Genomic DNA, 20157 nt, shown 5'->3' with positions numbered 1-20157 from the left:
ACAGCATGACATGTCCTTTCTTAATAGCCATAGAGGGTGGAAGATTGTAATTCACCAATACCACTGGCCATACACTGTAAGACGTGCTTTTGAGACCAAATGGGTTCACACCATCCATACCCAATCCAAGTCTCAAGCTCCTAGGTTCTTCCTTGAAGCTTGGCCATGTGTCTTCAATATGCTTTCACGCAGGAGAGTCCGCGGGAGTTCTCCACTTGCCATCGGTTGATCGATGGGAGGAATGCCATGACATGAGCTCTGCAATAGATTTGCACTTGAACATATGTTGGATGCGAGGGATTATGGGAAAATGTCGCAATACCTTACGAGGCACGTCCAAGGTTTTGAGATCTGCTCTATATCTTGCCTCTCCACAAGTAGGACACTCTCTTGCATCCTTATGTAGTCCACGAAACAAAACGGAATCGTTGACACATGCATGGATGCGCTTGTAATCTAATCCTCCAAGAGAGGTCACATGTTGCCTTGCCATATCTCTTGAGGTCGGTAATTTATTCTCCCTTGGAAGCATTTTACACAATAGCCTGCACGTGAAGACCATAAATGAGGAAAAGCATTCGAGTAATTGACCCACGCGCATAATTCATCATGTTTGCAAAATCGACTTTAAATTAAAGCTTACTTGAGTAATGCATTCAAACTTGCATTGCTCCATCCATAGATGGTTTGCAAGTTTAGTAACTCAAGGGAGGCACGTAGAACAGAGAATGTGCACCCCTCAAACAGTGGAGTCGATGCTGCGGTAAAAAGATCATCCTGCTCCATGCTATTATCCCTCCCTTGATGGACATATAAATCCCGCACCATATTATCAAACACCTCCTTCTCCACGGCTTCATGAGGTAATGGTGGAGGGCTACTATCACCATCACTCCATGCATCCGTAACGGTCCCTCTTGAAGATCCCACCTCATATCGCCGACGCTTCGCCTCCTCACGACGGGCATAGGGTAACATGTGCGGGTGTGGCACTGCATCCTGTATCAAATTAAAACGGGATCATTATAACTCAAACATATGAACACCCATAGGTATCTCAATCAACCTTAACTTACAAATCCTTACCCTGTTTACGGTCACATCCCATTCTCCATACTTTGAGATATGATTGAGCGTAATCCTGCGTGCACGATACATGTTTCCTCGACATCGATCACACAGACATTTGATTTTTTGCTCCAACCACATTTCGCGATGGTGGATACGGAGGGATTCATCCTCACTGGAGCTGCTTGTTGAAGATGGAGACATCCTACAAACAAACAACCCACCAAATTTGCTCTTCTTCAAATGCTTAACTTAAAAACTCTGTGTCGCGTCTAAATGCCCGTCTATCGTCGCGTCTAATGTCACGTCTATTTGCGCGTCTAAATGCCCGTCTACTCTGTGTATTTAAACACGCCTGTAGACGCGCTAATAGATGCAACTATAGACGCGCTTACTCTGTGTATTCAGATGCGACTATAGACACACTAATAGACGCGACTATACCCGCGACTTTTAAACCTGCTTTTCGGCGCGCCGCTCGCTTTGCTTTTCTTTTAACTACTTAAACTTCGCGAGTGGCTTTCTTCCTTCTTTATTAGCAGTTCTATAGATTCGAAGCTTAAGAGAGAGCCTCCCATACACACACAGTTCCAAGCTTTCACTCAAGACAAAGGGACCGTACCTACACAGCTTGCTTCCAAGCCTAAAGAAGAGGAGGAGTACGAACAAGGAGAAGAAACAAGTTTGGAAAAGAAAGATCCTTCCATACCTTTTTCCAAGTAAGTCCTTTTGAAGTTGTTCTTGCTTGCTCTTTCCAGTTTTGTACTTTTTCGCATCCACGAAACGCAGCATCTAGGTATGAGTGACACGTTCTTTTGTCGGGCGAAACGTCCTTTTCCACTTTTGAGTATTCTCGACTGTCGGAGCGCGTGTATACAGGCGTCTGAGGGCGCGTCTAAACGCGCATCTACAGGCGCGTCTATTTGCGCGTCTGGCTTGCTACAGACACGCACAGACGCGGATATAGACGCTCAAACAGACGCGCTGTTAGACGGATGTTTCGACGGGTTGTTAAACGCGCTTTTTAACGCACTGTTAGATGGGTGTTTTGACGATCTGTTAGACACGGTGATAGACGCGCTTTTACTTGAACTGTTAAATGCTCTGTTAAATGCTCTGTTAGACGCGTTTATAGACGCGAAGATTAGACGGGTCTATAGACGCGCTCTGACAGAGCCTCTTTTTTTTTTTCCCCCTTTCTTCTCAGCTCCCAAAGTAATAGATTTGTTTATTTTTTTCCAGTTTAACATGTGGGGAGGAAGTGCTTCTAGCTCACCTGATCCGCGTTAATCGATATGAAAGGATTTATATAATATTTTAGGGCACCCTCCTAGTCCTGCGGAGTTATACGGGCACATGACGGGTACCCTTAACACTCCCCAGGAGTCGGCAGTACAGACTCCGAGCCACCCCACACCACCTGAGATCACCCCAGCGGAGTCCGCACAGCCGTCTTATGCCCCTTCCCCCGTACCGTCTTATGCCCCTTCCCCCATGCCATCTTATGTCCCTTCTGCCATCCCGTCTTATGCCCCTTCCCCCATGCCTTCAGGAGGTCCTTCTGCCTCAGCGAGCCATCGACGTACTCCCCAGCTGTCGAGACTCGGTTCTCCAGCTACGAGTGGTCAGCATAGTCCCGCGCAGTCCCCAGCTACGAGTGGCCAGCGTACGAGCTCGACACGACAGGGTGGCAGGCGTAGTAGCAGGGAGAGCGGTGGCGGATGCATGGCACAGTGCTTTGGGCCATGTGGCGGTGAGGCCGAGGATGATGATTCCGATGATTTAGACGTGCCTCTGGGTGATGGTACGATTTATTATGACATCACCCAGACAGGAGGCATCTTGATGGATGCGCGGGGGAAGGATGTAATGGCCTTCATGCGCTCTGTAATTGCTAACAATTACAGAGATTGCTTTATCCACTATAAAGACCACCCAAAGAGGTTGGCTGATGAGACCCTCGCTACTGTTCGCTCTAGGTATCCTAACCCCCCCAATCGCCAGTTCACAGATAAATGGGGGAAGTCAAAGATTGTTACGATACTTAGGAATAAAAGATCTTCCCTTAAGAGGCAGGCACTAGCGGAGCTTGCCAGACTTGAGGCAGGTCAACCTCCAAGGGGCCCGCCCCACACCGCTCAGAAGCGTGAGTGGAAGAAGGCAATGAAGTCAGCGAGGGAGGAGCCCAGTCTGCAGCACGTGGAGGCACGGAGGATCCAGATGGAGGAGTATGGGAGCACGCATTTTGGAGCAGGGGGTGTTGAATCATGGGAGGCCCAATTTGTAAGTATCGATCTCAAATTATATTGCTTATGTAGTTTATTAGGAGGTTGGTTGTTTCTTTGTACTAATCCCTCCACAAAGTGTATCGCGGTCATGCAGCTTGAGATCGTGGGCAGATACCCTACTCCAGTGGAGACAGCCTACCACCGCCACCATCGCAGAGGAGATACATGGAGGCACTTCTATGATGACGGGTTGATTACTGAGGAGCAGTATACCCGAGCGACTGGACATGCCCCCCAGGTATTTGAAAGTAATTAAATAATGCCAAAATTATAAGTAAAGATTTGATTTTTCATACATTGATATATGTTGTCCCTTGTTTACAGGGCGCCCCTGCACAAGACGACGAGGAAGACGAGGAAGGAGGTGCAGAAGGGAGCGCAGAAGGCAGCGCATCAGGGAGCGTGGAAGGCAGCGAGGATTAGTCGTAGAAGTAGTGCTACTATTCTTTTTTGTACTTAAAGCCATTGGCTTGGCTTTGTGCCTCTTGTATATAGACTCCTCTTATTTTTTGTACTTGAAGCCACATGACATGGCTTAGCTTCCTTATTTTTTGTACTTGGAGCCACATGACGTGGCTTAGCTTCGTGCTATATGTATATACAAGCACTTTTTGAGCTTTCAATTTTATTGCGTTTTGGAGTTGTAATATTTTATTTGGAATTGTAATTAAAATGAGGTTGGCTGTAAGAATTGAATTACAGAATGTGGATATGGGATTCTTGTAACTATATAGCATACACAACATACACAGTATTCTGTAAATTTTTTTTTAAAAAAAAGGCGCGTCTATCAGTGCGTTTACAAATGCGTTTATATTCGCGTCTGTCTGTTCGATATGCGTCTATACGCGCGTCTATCAAAGCGTTTATTTGCGCGTCTATTTACGTGCGTATGAGCGCGTCTATACGCGCGTAAGTCTAATATATAGACGCGCTAATAGACGCGGGTCTCCTGACGCGCAAATAGACGCGCCCATAAGTTTTTTATTTAGTTCATGAAACGCGTCTGTGCGCGCGTCTATGGGTGCTTTGTCTTGTTGTGGACCGTTCTTTTTCGACATTTATAACGACCTTTGCGCTCTTTTTTTTTTTTTTAATAGTGTAAAAAACATCGGTATTTTTGCCGAAAAAGGGCCTATGCCTTGTAGTGAAGGTTTGTAATACATATGCATCAAATAGGATATGACCTGTTTGCCCTCTTCTTGTGTCATTATTGTTATAATCATTGTCAAACTACTATTTTTGGACCCATATTGCATCAATCCTCTCTTGTCTACATTGGCTCCATCTATGGTACTTGGGCTGAAGGACATGTGAATGTGATTCCACCATAAAATAGCTCAGGGGGGTCACTATGTATAAACCATCTATATCACGTGCGTTCAAGGCCTATATTTAAAGTCCCTTATCTGTGAAAATTTTCATTAATAAAATGTACCCCTTTTCTATACAAATCTGTAAATTTTTTCCAAAACTATTTTAAAGAGTCCCTTATGTATATTTATTTCTGTAAATTTTAGAAATAAAAAAAAATCCTTCTGTTGAACTCACGTGATAGGGTTACATATGATGAGTGACCCCCCCGAGTAAAATAGATAATGCAGACTATGTAGTTGAACCCTGAAGAGATTACTTCTTTAATTGTGATTCCTCAAGGGAAGCTCAAAGTTATACAAATAAAATTTAGCAAAGGTTATCTCACTGGTAGGTGTCATTACATGGGTATGCACAATCAATGTTTTGCACTAGTTCCTTTGCTTCAAAGTACCATTTAGTGAAAGCCTGAATAAGAGTCTGTCATTCAACAATACACACATTAATCATGAGTACACTTGAAAATTCCTTCAATGTATTATATGTGTGTATGTATATGTGCATCCCTGCCTCAATGTGGTATGCATATGTGTGTTTGTTTGTGTGTGTGTGTGTGCGCGCGCGCGTGCCCGTGCGTGCATGCGTGTGTGTGCACGTGTGCATGTGCGTGTGTGTGTGCACATGCACGTGCATTGGCATACACATGCATGCATAAGCTACACAAGTGTGTGCACACCTATGCACACACATGTATGCATTATGCATGTGTGCATGTACTTGCACATGTGTGTGCGTGTGCGTGTGTGCACGTGCACCCATGCATATATACATACCTATGTACATACGTACATACATATGTATGTATGTGTGAACACACATACACACACATAGATCTATGTATGCAGACACACACACATACAAACACACATTTTTGTGAATTCACAAATACACACACACGCACACATATGTGCACACACTTTTTTCTGTGAAATCACGCATGGCGTGAACTCGTGCGCACACATATATATATACACATACGCACACATAGAGATTGAGATTTTGAGATTTCATTCGTGTATGAATGGTTACCAAGATTGAGAATTTTAGATTTCATTGTGGTGTATTGATGGTTACCATGTTGTTGACCATGGAAGATCCACTCCATTCAGGGCTGAGGCTTTTTGTATGAAAGAGGCAAGACTCGACTTGCATGCCCCAGCTTTGATTGCCTTCTAAGGGTCCAAGTGCTGACAACAATGTACCTCGAAACTCTGTGCACGATATCAGACAATTCAACAATGCAATTCAACATCATCCTTGTCAATATTCTTTCGATCCACAGAACGGAATTTTAGAGCCAGAAGGTGTCTGTCATGTCACCTCGCAACGTGAACAGCTCTGCAGCTGTGCACGCCCCGAGATTGTCGGTGCAAGCCCTCCACACTCCCTGTGGATCCGCCGAGGGTGGAGCTAAGACATTTTGCAGCTACAAACAGGTGCATTAATACACAGTATCAATCCATTATGCGGCTTCCAACTCGTGAGACACATTCTTAATTAGTTTCGAGCAAGAAAACATCAATATAACTAAGAGTTTGAGCATTACTTGATAACTGTCGTAGAAAGATTGTAGGATAAACGAAGGGACATTGACATACGCCAGTGTGTACTGTGGAAAGAAGCACTGCGTGCATAACGATACTACGAGAAGTCAAGAATAGCAAGCTGCGTACGCAACATAAATTGTTTCAAGGCAAGAAGTCAAGCATAGCTGCAAGCTGCGTGCGCAACATACATTGTTTCAAGGCAAGAAGTGAAGCATAGCAAGCTGCAATGCCTGAAAAAGCAACATGAATACTCAGAATTTCTCAACATACCTGACCAGGTTCCATGATTGCCGTACACTCAGTGGGTAGTATAGTAACATTCTGTGAATTGACAAAGGGCCGAAAGTTAGACTCGCAGAAAGCCTAATCATCTCTATAATGATCTTCTTGCAGGATAGATCTTCTGCGTATATTCACCTGCAGCGTAACCACGTCCCTGTAGAATGCCCTAAATGAATAATTTCCTGCGACATCTGGTCTGCACAAATGTGAAGGAAATTTTGTTACTTCCAGCCTGGAATTATTGTATTCATCCATACTCTCTCGTCTGATAACGCTTACCAATTTCCCCCTATCGATAGTTTATTCCTCTGACGAATGGGGGGAAGAGACTGCAGCGCTGAGGAATCGAGCTAAATTCTTGGAAGAAGCAAACTTGTTTTCTACAGTTCATTTTAGTATGGTGATTCATGTAGCTTCGTTGTTGTGAGAATTCACTTCTTGCAGATTCAGTTGGGAGGCAGGCGTGGACGCCGGCGTTTCCAGCAGATCTCTCTTAATGTTTAATGTCATCCTTCCTTTTTTCTAAGGACTTTAAAGTCTATCCTATATTTTGATTGGAAATTACTGATCCGTAGAAGAGGTAGTAGATGATTGAATACAGGGAGGCTCTGATTTTTATTTATTTTTATTATCTTTCGATTGCTGTAGTTTTTCTGTGCTTTGTCTTCGTGACCTGAGATGCGATGAAAGATATGCTTGACGCTACGAGTACCTGATTCTCGCGTGAGCAGAGTTTCGATCCATTGTTTAAGGATATTATTTCGAATAGGCATTCATCAAGAGGATTGGGACTGAGGGACGTCTAGGAAAACGACTTACACATCAAGGAAGAAACCTCCATCGTACAAGCATTTTACGTCGGTTTCCGCCGGCATCAAGTCTCTTAGTTGGTTGTAATGGTGAAAGGCTGCTAAACTCCCAGCCGAGTCCCCGGAGAGAATTATCTGACACAGAATAATTGTTATATTAGAGTATGTCTCGTGAGTCATGAGACTCCCTCTTTCTTGGCCATACTGAGCACTCCTTTGCAAAATACCTTTTCAGCATTCTTCATGCCTTTGCTCAACAGATCGTCAATGAGTGCTTGCCAGATCCTTTGACCTCTGTAATAAAGCGAGTACGTCTGCGATCAAGTGCGACGGAACATTTTTAAGAATATCGTCAGCCTAAGAACATCGAATTAATTGGGAGGACTGGTGAAACTTGGAACGTCTCAATTCGAATCGTCCTTTATACATTGGCAAAGTTTGACCTGGTTTGGCGAGGCTGTGACTTGCACAACGGAGTCCACATTCCCACTGAAGGATGCTCCGTCACAGTATCTGGCAAAGATTCTGTTCCAGTTATAGAAACCTGCAGTGCCAGGACAGGGGTGTGCGCCCTTAGTAATCTGGCTGTAATGTGAACCCAATAATTCGCCATCCCCCGAAAATTTGCAGCTCTCGTTGCACTACCATGGGCAAAGATCGACACAACAAACCTACAATCATGGTTATATAAATGTATTCATTGCACCAACGCCTTGTAAATCAAGAAGAGACCGTTGCACTACGATGGACGAGCATGCAGGAGAAATAAGCAAACCAGGATTTTCCGTGGGTACGCTGCTCAAATGTCCGTAAAAGCTGACTGCGCTCATGTAATTAGACGACCCTAAATCTGTAAAACTCCGGGATAGGCAATTTTGATCGCTGTTGCACCATGCTCCTCCCTGGTACAAAACAATATATCATATCATCGGGTTACTCACAGAAGCGTGAAGTAGGTGATCATCCTTTCATCTAACGAGTAACCTGACCCGTCTATGACGGGCTAGCGACATAGATGCTAAAATGTCTGAAACCAGCAACATATTCTAACCAAAAAAAAAGTCTACGACATAGTACTTCAAAATATTTAAAAAAACCTATACAAAGATTACTGAAATGAAGATTTCCCACCCAAGAAAGCCTCAAGAGGGTTTGAAAGAGTAATGTCATACTCCTAGGCTCTTGCTGTTGCCAATTGCAAAACTTCCTTGTATACAACATTTGTGGTAGAAGTATTATCCATCTCCTCGCCCCTAGCATTAGATGCGCTCTGCAAAATGAAAACCTTAGGTAACAGTGTTTGATGCTCGGATATGTGAAAATGCCACGTATAGTTGGCCATGATTGAATACCAGTGTCACCAAGTATAGCCCCAAAAACAAACAATGTTTGGCCCTGTGGCTTATTGATTGTCATGCAAAATGCCAAATCGGATAGGAAATTGCCATCTCCTCATGTCGAATGGGAGTTTAAGGTTGGTTGAAATGAATGTTATTCTTCCAATAAACGTTCTATCACTAGCATTGGTACCCGTTTTTTCAGCTTCTAACACTTTCTGTGAAACTCTTTCCAAATACACATCCGCAAACACAGTCATAATTGAACATATAAAATCTAAAATAGACACCTAAAAGGGAAAAAGTCTGCGGCCATGTACTATAGGGAAAAAGCCTGCGCCGACCATGTGCTCCACATCCGCCATGTCCAAAAAAAAATTTATCTATGACAGAGTACTTCAAAAATATCACATCCAAAAGTGCAATCACATGTATGAACATGCAATAGCTACATCAAACAACTGATTGATATATCCAAATACACAGCCGCAAATAAAGTCATAACTGAACATACAAAATCTACAACAGACACACAAACATCCCTAAGGGAAAAGTCTACGACCATGTGTTACACGGAAAGGCCTGCGACGTTCGCCACATCCACCGCAGTTATGAAAATACAACGGGGTACCAACATTCGTATATGGGCCAGCATCACACAGAAAGATAAATTGGGAACTATAATTATTGAGCCGGCAATCTAGGACAGCGTAATATCCCATATGGATTGTGGATGTGGAGATTCATTAGAAACCCTAAATCAGGAACAGTCCTAAAAGATAAACAATAGCATGTTTTCCCACTCACATATAATCGAAAAAAAACCTTTTATTTTAACAAAAAAATAAAGCAACAAACAATGTACACGATTCTTACCCAAGGTAGCTCTCCAGCTCAAGCAAATCCAACAACAGTTGCGCACTCTCCAGAGATCCCCAGCCCATACGATTTGCAATTTTCTAAAAGTGAGTGACTATACTATTAAACATGTCAACATAAAACGTGGTTGTCAAGCAACTATGTACCTTGCACCTGTGCTCTTGTCATCTCCTCATGTCGAATGGAAGTTTAAGGTTGGTCGGAATGAATGTTATCCTTCGAATAAACGTTCTATCACCAGCATTGGTACCAATAATGATTTTAGCTTCTAACACTTTCGTGTGAAACTTTTTCGAGTAACCTGACCCGTCTACGATGGGCTAGCGACCCGCCCTGCCGGGTCTCAAGATGCTAAAATGTCTGAAACCAGCAACATATTCTAACCAAAAAAAATGTCTACGACATAGTACTTCAAAATATTACATCCGAAAGTGAAATCAGAGAACTCATTAATATGTCCAAATACACATCCGCATACAATGTCATAACTGAACATACAAAATCTACAATAGACACACAAACATCCCTAAAGGGAAAAGACTGCGGCCATGTACTATAGGGAAAAGCTTGCGTCAGCCATGTACTCCACATCCACCATGTCCAAAAAAAAAATTCTGTAAGACAGAGTACTTCAAAATATCACATCCAAAAGTGCAGTCACATGTCTGAACATGCAATAGCTACATCAAAGAACTGACTGATATATCCAAATACATAGCCGCAAAATAAAGTCATAACTGAACATACAAAATCTACAATACACACACAAACATCCCTAAGGGAAAAGTCTGCGGCCATGTACTGCAGGGAAAAGCCTGCGACGGCCATTCAGTCTACGTCCACCACGTCCGCCGCGTCCACCACGACTACGAACATACAACGGAGTACCAACAATCGTATCTGGACCAGCATCACATAGAAAGACAACTTAGAAACTATAATTATTGAGCCATAAAACTTTTATACATGTATGTTGGTAAAACCCAACTCATTCTTTAGAGTACTTACTCAGACGCAAAGGGCTGTCAACAATGCTGGCAAAGGTGTACGTGTAGTCTCCATTTTGCCCTCGATAGAAAATTCGTGTCCACACACATTCATAGTATCCCAGCCAACGAACAGTGATGGTCTGTGGTCCATCATCCCTATGAAGCCGGCAAGCCAGGACAGCGTAATATCCCAAATGGACTCGTCCATCGAAAGGATTGTGGACGTGGAGATTCATTAGAAACCCTGAATCAGCAACAGTCCTAAAAGACAAACAATAGCATGTTTTCTCACTCAAATATAATCCAAAAAGACTTTTGTTTTAACAAAAATAAAGCATTAAACAATGCACACAGTTCTTACCCAAGGTAGCTCTCCAGCTCAAGCAAATCCAACAACAGTTGTGCGCTCTCTAGAGATCCCCAGCCGCAGGATCTACAATTTTCTAAAAGTGAGTGACTATACTATTAAACGTGTCAACATAAAACGTGGTTGTCAAGCAACTATGTACCTTGCACCTGTGCTCTTGTTTCGGTGACAAATGTGAACTGCCTAGACATCCTATCACATTGCAAAAAAAGAATGCACATGTCAATCTACATATACTGGAAAAAAACAATAGGCTTTGAAGAGAAAATAGCCTGTAGTGTATTGCAAAACCATAACTCAAATTAAAAATGAAATCCAAACATTATCAAGGACAAAGTCATGAAATATTACGTCTCACTTCATCTTTGTATAAATAGCCAACATTCCCAAAGACCTATCATAGTTGGAATACTGAAAGAACTTAAAAAAAGCTATACAAAGATTACCGAAATGAAGATTTTCCACCCAAGAAAGTCTAAGAAGGGCTTGAAAGAGCAATGTCATCATACTCCTAGGCTCTTGCTGTTGCCAATTGCAAAATTTCCTTGTACACAACATTTGTGGTAGAAGTATTATCCATCTCCTCACCCCTGGCATCAGACGCACTCTGTGAAATGAAAACCTTAACAGCGTTTGATGCTCGGATACGTGAAAATGCCACATATAATTGGCCATGACTGAATACCGGTGTCGCCAAGTACAGTCCCAAAACTGACAATGTTTGGCCCTGTGACTTATTGATTGTCATGCCAAATGCCAATCGGATAGGAAATTGCCATCTCCTCATGTTGAATGGAAGTTTAACATTGGTCGGAATGAATGTTATCCTTGGAATAAACGTTCTATCACCAGCATTGTTACCAGTAATGATTTCAGCTTCTAACACTTTTGTGTTGCCGTAGCATTAAATGATATGTCCAAATACACATCCGCATACAAAGTCATAACTGAATATACAAAATGTACAATAGACACACAAACATCCCTAAAGGGAAAAGTCTGCGGCCATGTACTATAGGGAAAAGCCTATGCCGGCCATGTACTCCACATTTGCCATGTCCAATAAAAAATTTCTCTATGATAGAGTACTTCAAAAAATATCACATCCAAAAGTGCAATCACATGTCTGAACATGCAATAGCTACATCAAAGAACTGACTGATATATCCAAATACAGAGCCACAAAATAAAGTCATAACTGAACATACAAAATCTACAATACACACACAAACATTCCTAAGGGAAAAGTCTGCGGCCATGTACTGCAGGGAAAAGCCTGCGACGGCCATTCAGTCTACGTCCACCACGTCCGCTGCGTCCACCACGGCTACGAACATACAACGGAGTACCAACAATCGTATCTGGACCAGCATCACATAGAAAGACAACTTAGAAACTATAATTATTGAGCCATAAAACTTTTATACATGTATGTTGGTAAAACCCAACTCATTCTTTAGAGTACTTACTCAGACGCAAAGGGCTGTCAACAATGCTGGCAAAGGTGTACGTGTAGTCCCCATTTTGCCCTCGATAGAAAATTCGTGTCCACACACATTCATAGTATCCCAGCCAACGAACAGTGATGGTCTGTGGTCCATCATCCCTATGAAGCCGGCAAGCCAGGACAGCGTAATATCCCAAATGGACTCGTCCATCCAAAGGATTGTGGACGTGGAGATTCATTAGAAACCCTGAATCAGGAACAGTCCTAAAAGACAAACAATAGCATGTTTTCTCACTCAAATATAATCCAAAAAGACTTTTGTTTTAACAAAAATAAAGCATTAAACAATGCACACAGTTCTTACCCAAGGTAGCTCTCCAGCTCAAGCAAATCCAACAACAGTTGTGCGCTCTCTAGAGATCCCCAGCCCGCAGGATCTACAATTTTCTAAAAGTGAGTGACTATACTATTAAACGTGTCAACATAAAACGTGGTTGTCAAGCAACTATGTACCTTGCACCTGTGCTCTTGTTTCGGTGACAAATGTGAACTGCCTAGACATCCTATCACATTGCAAAAAAAGAATGCACGTGTCAATCTACATATACTGGAAAAAAACAATAGGCTTTGAAGAGAAAATAGCCTGTAGTGTATTGCAAACCCATAACTCAAATTAAAAATGAAATCCAAACATTATCAAGGACAAAGTCATGAAATATTACGTCTCACTTCATCTTTGTATAAATAGCCAACATTCCCAAAGACCTATGATAGTTGGAATACTGAAAGAACTTAAAAAAAGCTATACAAAGATTACCGAAATGAAGATTTTCCACCCAAGAAAGTCTGAGGAGGGCTTGAAGGAGCAATGTCATACTCCTAGGCTCTTGCTGTTGCCAATTGCAAAACTTCCTTGTACACAACATTTGTGGTAGAAGTATTATCCATCTCCTCGCCCTTGGCATCAGACGCACTCTGCGAAATAAAAACCTTAACAGCGTTTGATGATCGGATACGTGAAAATGCCACATATAATTGGCCATGACTGAATACCGGTGTCGCCAAGTACAGCCCCAAAAGTGACAATGTTTGGCCCTGTGACTTATTGATTGTCATGCCAAATGCCAATCGGATAGGAAATTGCCGTCTCCTCATGTTGAATGGAAGTTTAACGTTGGTCGGAATGAATGTTATCCTTGGAATAAACGTTCTATCACCAGCATTGTTACCAGTAATGATTTCAGCTTCTAACACTTTTGTGTGAAACTCTTTGCATATCAACCGTGTCCCATTGCACAAACCCTGGCGAGGATTCAAATTACGCAACAAAATTATAGGAGCATTTCTTTTCAAAACCAACCGATGCGGGGGATATCCACCACCAAGATCAAGACTGTTCAAATACTCGACTGCAAACAAAAAGGAATCTCCCCCTAAGTTGTCCACTGAGTCTGCACTTAGGTACTCCCTTTCCTCACCGGGCATTGCCTTCAATGCCGTAGCATTAATTGCATCAACCTCGATGTTTCGAGGTGCAAGAATAGCACGCTCTCGAAAGTATGGTGCATAGTCCAAAATAGTTGCAAGCCCTCGATACACCCATCTAATGAGGCCTTCCATGGACTTTGTCTCTAAAAGCATATGCGATGGAATCACAACAGTATCTTCTTTTGTACATCTATTTATCCCATTGCCAATGTCCAGAACCCATTGCATGAACTCTTGCTCAGCACAATTATCACCATTCCGAAGGACCCGCATATTCTGCGTTAACTTCAATACTGTAGTGCGACCCCAAATCCTTGAGTGGCATAAGGTAGCATTGACAATGTCCTCTCGTCCTGCCTTTGGAAGAACTGGCAAGACTTGCCTAAAATCCCCCCCCAACAATACCACCTTCCCACCAAAAAGTTGCTCATTGGACATGATATCTCGCAAAGTTCTGTCTAGTGCCTCAAAAGCAAACCGGTGAGTCATGGGTGCCTCATCCCATATTATCAGCCTAGCCATCCTCAAAACATCTGCCAGTTGACTATTAACCTTAATATTGCAACTGCTAGTACCATCCAGCTCCAACGGTATCTTGAATCGTGAGTGTGCCGTGCGTCCATTGGCTAGTAGCAATGCAGCAATCCCAGAAGATGCACATGCCAAAGCGATGAGCCCCTCCCCACGCAATCGAGAGAGCAAGCAATTGTAGAGAAAGGTCTTTCCAGACCCTCCTATACCATCGAGAAAAAAGACCTCACCACCATCTCCATAAACCCTTGCCAAAATCCGATCGAATGCAGCACGTTGACAGTGATTCAAGGACATTTCCATTTGCTGGGCAGTCTGTGCTTCTTTCACACAATCAAACATTCTTTCTTCTTGCAATAAGCCATTTCCAGCTTCTAACAAAGATGTTCTATCTACAACAGGCATCCCGTCAAACTCAGCCAACCTTCGCCCATGTTGTTGAAGAATGTGCTCTAAGTGCAATATAGCCTTCTTTATTGCTATTTCACGACGACCAATTAAATTCCCCATACTCGATTCCAATATATAAAAAAAATCATCCGAAAGCTCAAGGGAAAATTTTTCCCACAAAAGTTGAGGAGATGTTGGCTCACAAAAAACCAATATTGTGACAAATAGGTGTCTCAATTGTGCACTATTTTGATAAAACACAGCCTCTTGCATACACACAAACCATTCATCATCACTCTCCAACAATCCTCGTGCTATGCATGCTGCCTTGAAAGTAGGGTACACTTGGCTGTCAAAAGTACGTAGGTCATCAAAGGACTTGCATCCCGTGCACACATTAAGAAGCATACGCATGAAGTAGAGCTCACCAGCTGAGGGGGAAATATTGTACATCCGACCTATGGTATTCCCCTTTTGTCTTCTAGTCCACCGCTTACTGGTTTTGTTCCAAACCAACTTCTCTGGCAAGTCACCATACAGCAAGTTGCTTGCGTCAGATTGCAACTGATTATAAGTGAACCATTCTGTGAGGGTGGTCTTTTGATTTTGTTCCCTGCCTACAACATTTTGCAAATCATCATCATCTCGAAAGATGATGTTATTACGCATCGGAAGATGAACTTGCAATCTTTGCACATCGGGTTTTTCATCGTGCGTGGCATACTCATAAATCCGCCAACATGCTTCTGATGCTGACACGTAACGTGCATCTAAGTAACTACTAATCTCATCAATATTGCCACCGTCAACTATGTTGTGCAAATGCCCTTGCTCTCCTGCATTATTTAGCTGCATCTTGATAATGGCTCTGTCATGACCTTTGTACACATATTTATACAAATACTTAACTGCAGTGATTGTGGAGCATATTTCAACATTGATGTGTGCCTTGTACTTCATGGAGAGAAAAGGATTAAATGGCACAATCCAACGATTATCAATCACACCCCCTTTCACTTGTATCTTTCTACCATCATCACGACGCATGTAAACTGGATAGCCATCGTTGCCAACAATAGTCGTCTGTGAGAATCCACGTGGATAATGACGAATGCATTTTCCATCAACCATGCAAGCTGCAGATGGATTTAGTGCACCACACGGACCATGGACATTACATTGCCCAATAATATCATGCAACTCCGGGAACATAGCCTTATCTGGCAACTCCGCACACACTAATCGGTCATAGTGACCGATCTCCACGGGTTTGAAACCACTTTCTAATATCAACAATATGTGTGAGTGTGGCAGGCCTCTCTTTTGAAACTCTATGACACTCACATATCCAACCACCTTCCCAAACAAATTATGTTTTATAATTGACTGCATCATGTCCTTATGCTTTTGGAAAAACACACGGGCTGTCAAATCTGGACGGTCTTGTGCAGTTTGCCCCGGCAACAATGCTATAGATATTTCAGCCCATTTGGGATTGCAGGTGAATGTTATGAATAAATCCGGTTTGCCCCTTTTTCTGACAATTGCCATAGCATCTTGGTATAGCTGGCACATATACCGAGGCCCTCCCGTAAAAGAAGAAGGCAACACCACCCTACGCCCTGCAGCATTGCCAAGCACAGTACGTGTCCCATCAGCTGTATTCACCATGTCCATCAACCCTTGATAGACTTCAGCGCGTAGGGAAGCCTGGTTGTTTCGTATCCACACCAACCTAGACTCTTCCATGCTACTGTAGGCATCAACCATGTATTGCTGCAGCAATCTACCCCCACGCAAAAGACATGCATTTGTATCATATCTCACCTGCAAAAGATATGCGTAGTATTGTCTCTGGGTGACACAACTCTGTCCACGTATCTCGTGCAATGGTGTGTGATTAGAAACATCACTATATGGGATATATGGATGCCAGCCATCTTCTCCCCGAGGGAACAAAAGAACATACATGAGAGGCATGTATGATCGGTGCAAATTAGATATTCTACGCACAAACCCATTGCGGCTAAAAATCTGAATGTCCCGATTTCCAATATCAAAGTCATCCCCTTGTCCTGGCATGATTGCAGCAACCTCGCTAGCCATAGGAGCCAAGTACTGCCTTGAGGTGGAGCGACTCTCACAAATAACCATCCTCAGGTTTGTATGTGGATTTGTTCTTAGCACTTGCCCAATAGCCATCAATGCACTGGCATATGGATTGCTCTCGTGCATCATCCTCTGCAACAACTCCAAAATGCCTGGATCCAAACCAGGCATCCCATGTAAACGGTGTTCTAGTTCATGATCAGTATCATACACGTACAACTGTGCAAAACGTGGCATCTCTTGCCTAGCCTCATCCGGCAACAAATTTCCAACCTGATGATACACACTACCATGGACTCGAAAGTTTTGTATACCCCCATTCCCACGGAACATTTGATCAACATGGGCTCCCAATGAAACAAATGCCATGGCACTATTATAAGCCCTAATGTTTTTCTTAAATAGTCTGCTTCTAGCATCATGTCCGTGCAGTAGAACTCTCAAAATCTCTGGTGGTTCTTCTAACGGCAACAATGACACACGACCAACTTTGCAACAGTGCTTGCCCACAACTTGATGCATATGCATTTGCGTCTCTTGTTTCCACAGTTGAGCCTGGCAAAAGCTACATGTATGATCCATGGATCCGAGTGCATGAACAGAAGGAGCATTGAAGACCAGTGGATACAAAGATGGATGCTCTACATTTTCCCTTAACGGAAAAGTATGCAAGATAGAGAGGCTCCCCCCTGCACCCAAAATCACAGCCCTGTTGTGAACAACACGCCTTGGGGCTCTTAAATGAGTAGCATCCCTGGTTGCATCCATATGAGTAGTTGTACATACTACTGGAGCATGTTCATGCTCATTACATACTATTGGTGCAGTATGGAGGTCCATTCTATTTTCAGCAGTGCATCCTACATTACTGTGCCCATGCATTTGATTCTGTTCTCTGCGTAGGCCAACTTCTACATCCATAGATTCCATTGCCCCCCTCACACTTCTAGCAACTTGTGTTCTCGACCTTGTTCTTTGTATAGCATAAATGCGACGGGCCGCCCGCGTTGAATCCATTTGAGTACTTGTACCTATTACTGGAGCATGTTCATGCTCATTATCTACAGTTGGTAAAGTATTGACGTCCATTGTATTTTCAGCAATGCACGCTACATTACTGTGCCCATACATTTGGTCCTGTTGTCTACGAAGGCCGTCTTCTACATCCATAGATTCCACAGCCACCCTCATGCTTCTAACTCCTTGTGTTTTCGACCTTGTTCTTTGTATAGCATAACTACGACGGGCCGCCCGTGTTGAATCCATTTGAGTACGTGTACCTATCACTGAAGCATGTTGATGCACTCTACCTACTGTTACTGAAGTATTGAGGTCCATTGTATTTTCAGCCACAATGCATGCTACATTACTGCATCCATGTATCTGATTGTGTTGACTGCAAACTCCTACTTCTACACCCATAGATTCCACAGCCACCCTCATGCTTCTAGCACCTTGTGTTTTAGACCTTGTTCTTTGTATAGCATAAGCACGACGGGCTGCCCGCGTTGAATCCAACAATCTTCTCCTATGAGAACGTATTGAATGTAGCCTCTCTTCTATTTGTCTTGCCATCTTCTGTATCCACTCAACCAACTACATAAATATCTATTCCTCAAAGGGAAAAATAGATTAATCAAATAACTTATGCATCATCCCTAACCATGACAAAGCCATCCCTTTCCCATCTATCTAAAATTGAGAGCGGACCATCTATGCATTGAACCCATTATCTTTGGTAAGAGTAATGCTCATATTTTTTCAACATGTGACAAAATACAATATCATATGTGCAACCATCATTTGAAACATAAAAACCAAAGCTAACATATCTTAAAAAACTCAAAGTTGACCATCTCAAAAAAAGTATAAGCGTTGCATCAGCATTTATGCAAAGAAATTACAAATATTTGAGTATATCTTAAATAAAACGAAAATGGGAAGGAACAATAGGCAATTCAAATATTGAATTAAATTAGCTTCCATTGCCATATATATGTCAAATGAAAGTAAATATAATCATTTGCAAAAAAACTTGTCTTGCCAAATAACATAAGGGCAACCCAACTACATGAATCCCATAGAAGCATTTGGAATTCCAGTACAAAAAGTGACATAAAAATCTCAGGAGTCAAACTTGTCTTGCCAAATAACATAAGGGCAACCTGGAAGTACATGAATCCCATAGAAGCATTTGGGATTCCAGTACAAAAAAGTGACATAAAAGTCTTAGGAGTCTCTTAATTGTCACGGGTTGCGACCTGCTCTAGTTTACGGCTCATCCTGGTCATCAAAGCAGTTAGCCTATTTAAACCAACTTTGAACATTGACACCTCAGTGGACAGTAGTTGAACTTGTTCTTTCAGCTTATCAACTTGTAGTCTACACCCATTCTCACATACAACTGCCCCTTCTCCACCTCTCCCCAAAATCTGCTGCATCCATTGATTAGATTCCTTAACGCTATTCTCAATTTGAGAAATCCTTGCAATGAGAGTTCCAGGGAATTCTGCCATCCCCTGCGCTATTACTGCAGCACCATCTGAATGGATTTCTCCCCACAAAGACCCCAAATATCGTGTGTTCATGGCACATGCATCCTTATTATTCTCGCACATGGCTTGAATGGACTTTAAAAGATTGTAATGACTTGAATGCTTAGTTGCATGGGTTGAAGCTCTCCCCCTTGCAAGTCGTTTCATTATATTAGCAGTGCGACGTTCGCGGCTAGACTTAAAACGCTTTGAAGGCAACTTGGGACCGTGATTTGCTCCATGGGTTGAAGTCTCGGCCCTTGCCAAAACTTGATTTATCACATGAAGGCTATCTGGCTCAGGAAAAGATGACAACACAATGTCAGAAATTGCAGAGCCCTCCAACCTAGCAGCTCGCTTCATTGCCCGAAGGCTTTGTCGCCCATGGAAACCCGACTCCCCAAGATTTGGAACAACGGTAGAAGCCATTTCTGGAGCTGCATCCATAACAAAATACAAAAACCTTTTCAGGTATGTATTGGCTCAATTGTATAATTGGATCACACAGATTCCATAGAACAAACATGAGCAGAAATGAATTGCCATAGGAGGTAGATACCCAAAGATTGTAGCCCATCTCCTCTCAGCAAAGAATTTGGAATCAAGTTGGATGGATTGAGATATTTGTGAATGAGCTCGTGCCAAGCACTCGTGCAAATATTTTCCGATTCAAAGGCGGTAAGTTGCTTAGAGTGACCAAGGATATGGTGGTAGGAAG

General features: G+C 42.7%; 1 protein-coding gene across 1 annotated transcript in view; it reads right to left on the bottom strand.

Annotated features, from left to right (window-relative positions):
• Window positions 1-6021: 6021 nt before the first annotated feature.
• Window positions 6022-20157, bottom strand: part of LOC147880011 (pectin acetylesterase 6-like) — a 22751-nt gene continuing 8615 nt past the window's right edge. Inside the window, exons 3-10 of the mRNA XM_087371639.1 lie at window positions 8144-8270; window positions 7812-7912; window positions 7596-7682; window positions 7379-7503; window positions 6695-6755; window positions 6548-6598; window positions 6277-6354; window positions 6022-6156 (exon numbers count right to left, since the gene is read on the bottom strand). Coding sequence (XP_087227765.1) covers window positions 6022-6156; window positions 6277-6354; window positions 6548-6598; window positions 6695-6755; window positions 7379-7503; window positions 7596-7682; window positions 7812-7912; window positions 8144-8270 — 765 coding nt within the window. The remainder of the gene's footprint in view (window positions 6157-6276; window positions 6355-6547; window positions 6599-6694; window positions 6756-7378; window positions 7504-7595; window positions 7683-7811; window positions 7913-8143; window positions 8271-20157) is intronic.

This window comes from Dipteris shenzhenensis, chromosome 33 (genome assembly GCF_047967505.1).
Source record: "Dipteris shenzhenensis isolate YYH24624 ecotype China chromosome 33, Dip_SZ_1.0, whole genome shotgun sequence".
Taxonomy (NCBI): domain Eukaryota; kingdom Viridiplantae; phylum Streptophyta; class Polypodiopsida; order Gleicheniales; family Dipteridaceae; genus Dipteris; species Dipteris shenzhenensis.
Note: the sequence above shows the minus strand (reverse complement) of the source record. Positions and strands in the feature narration are given on the sequence as shown.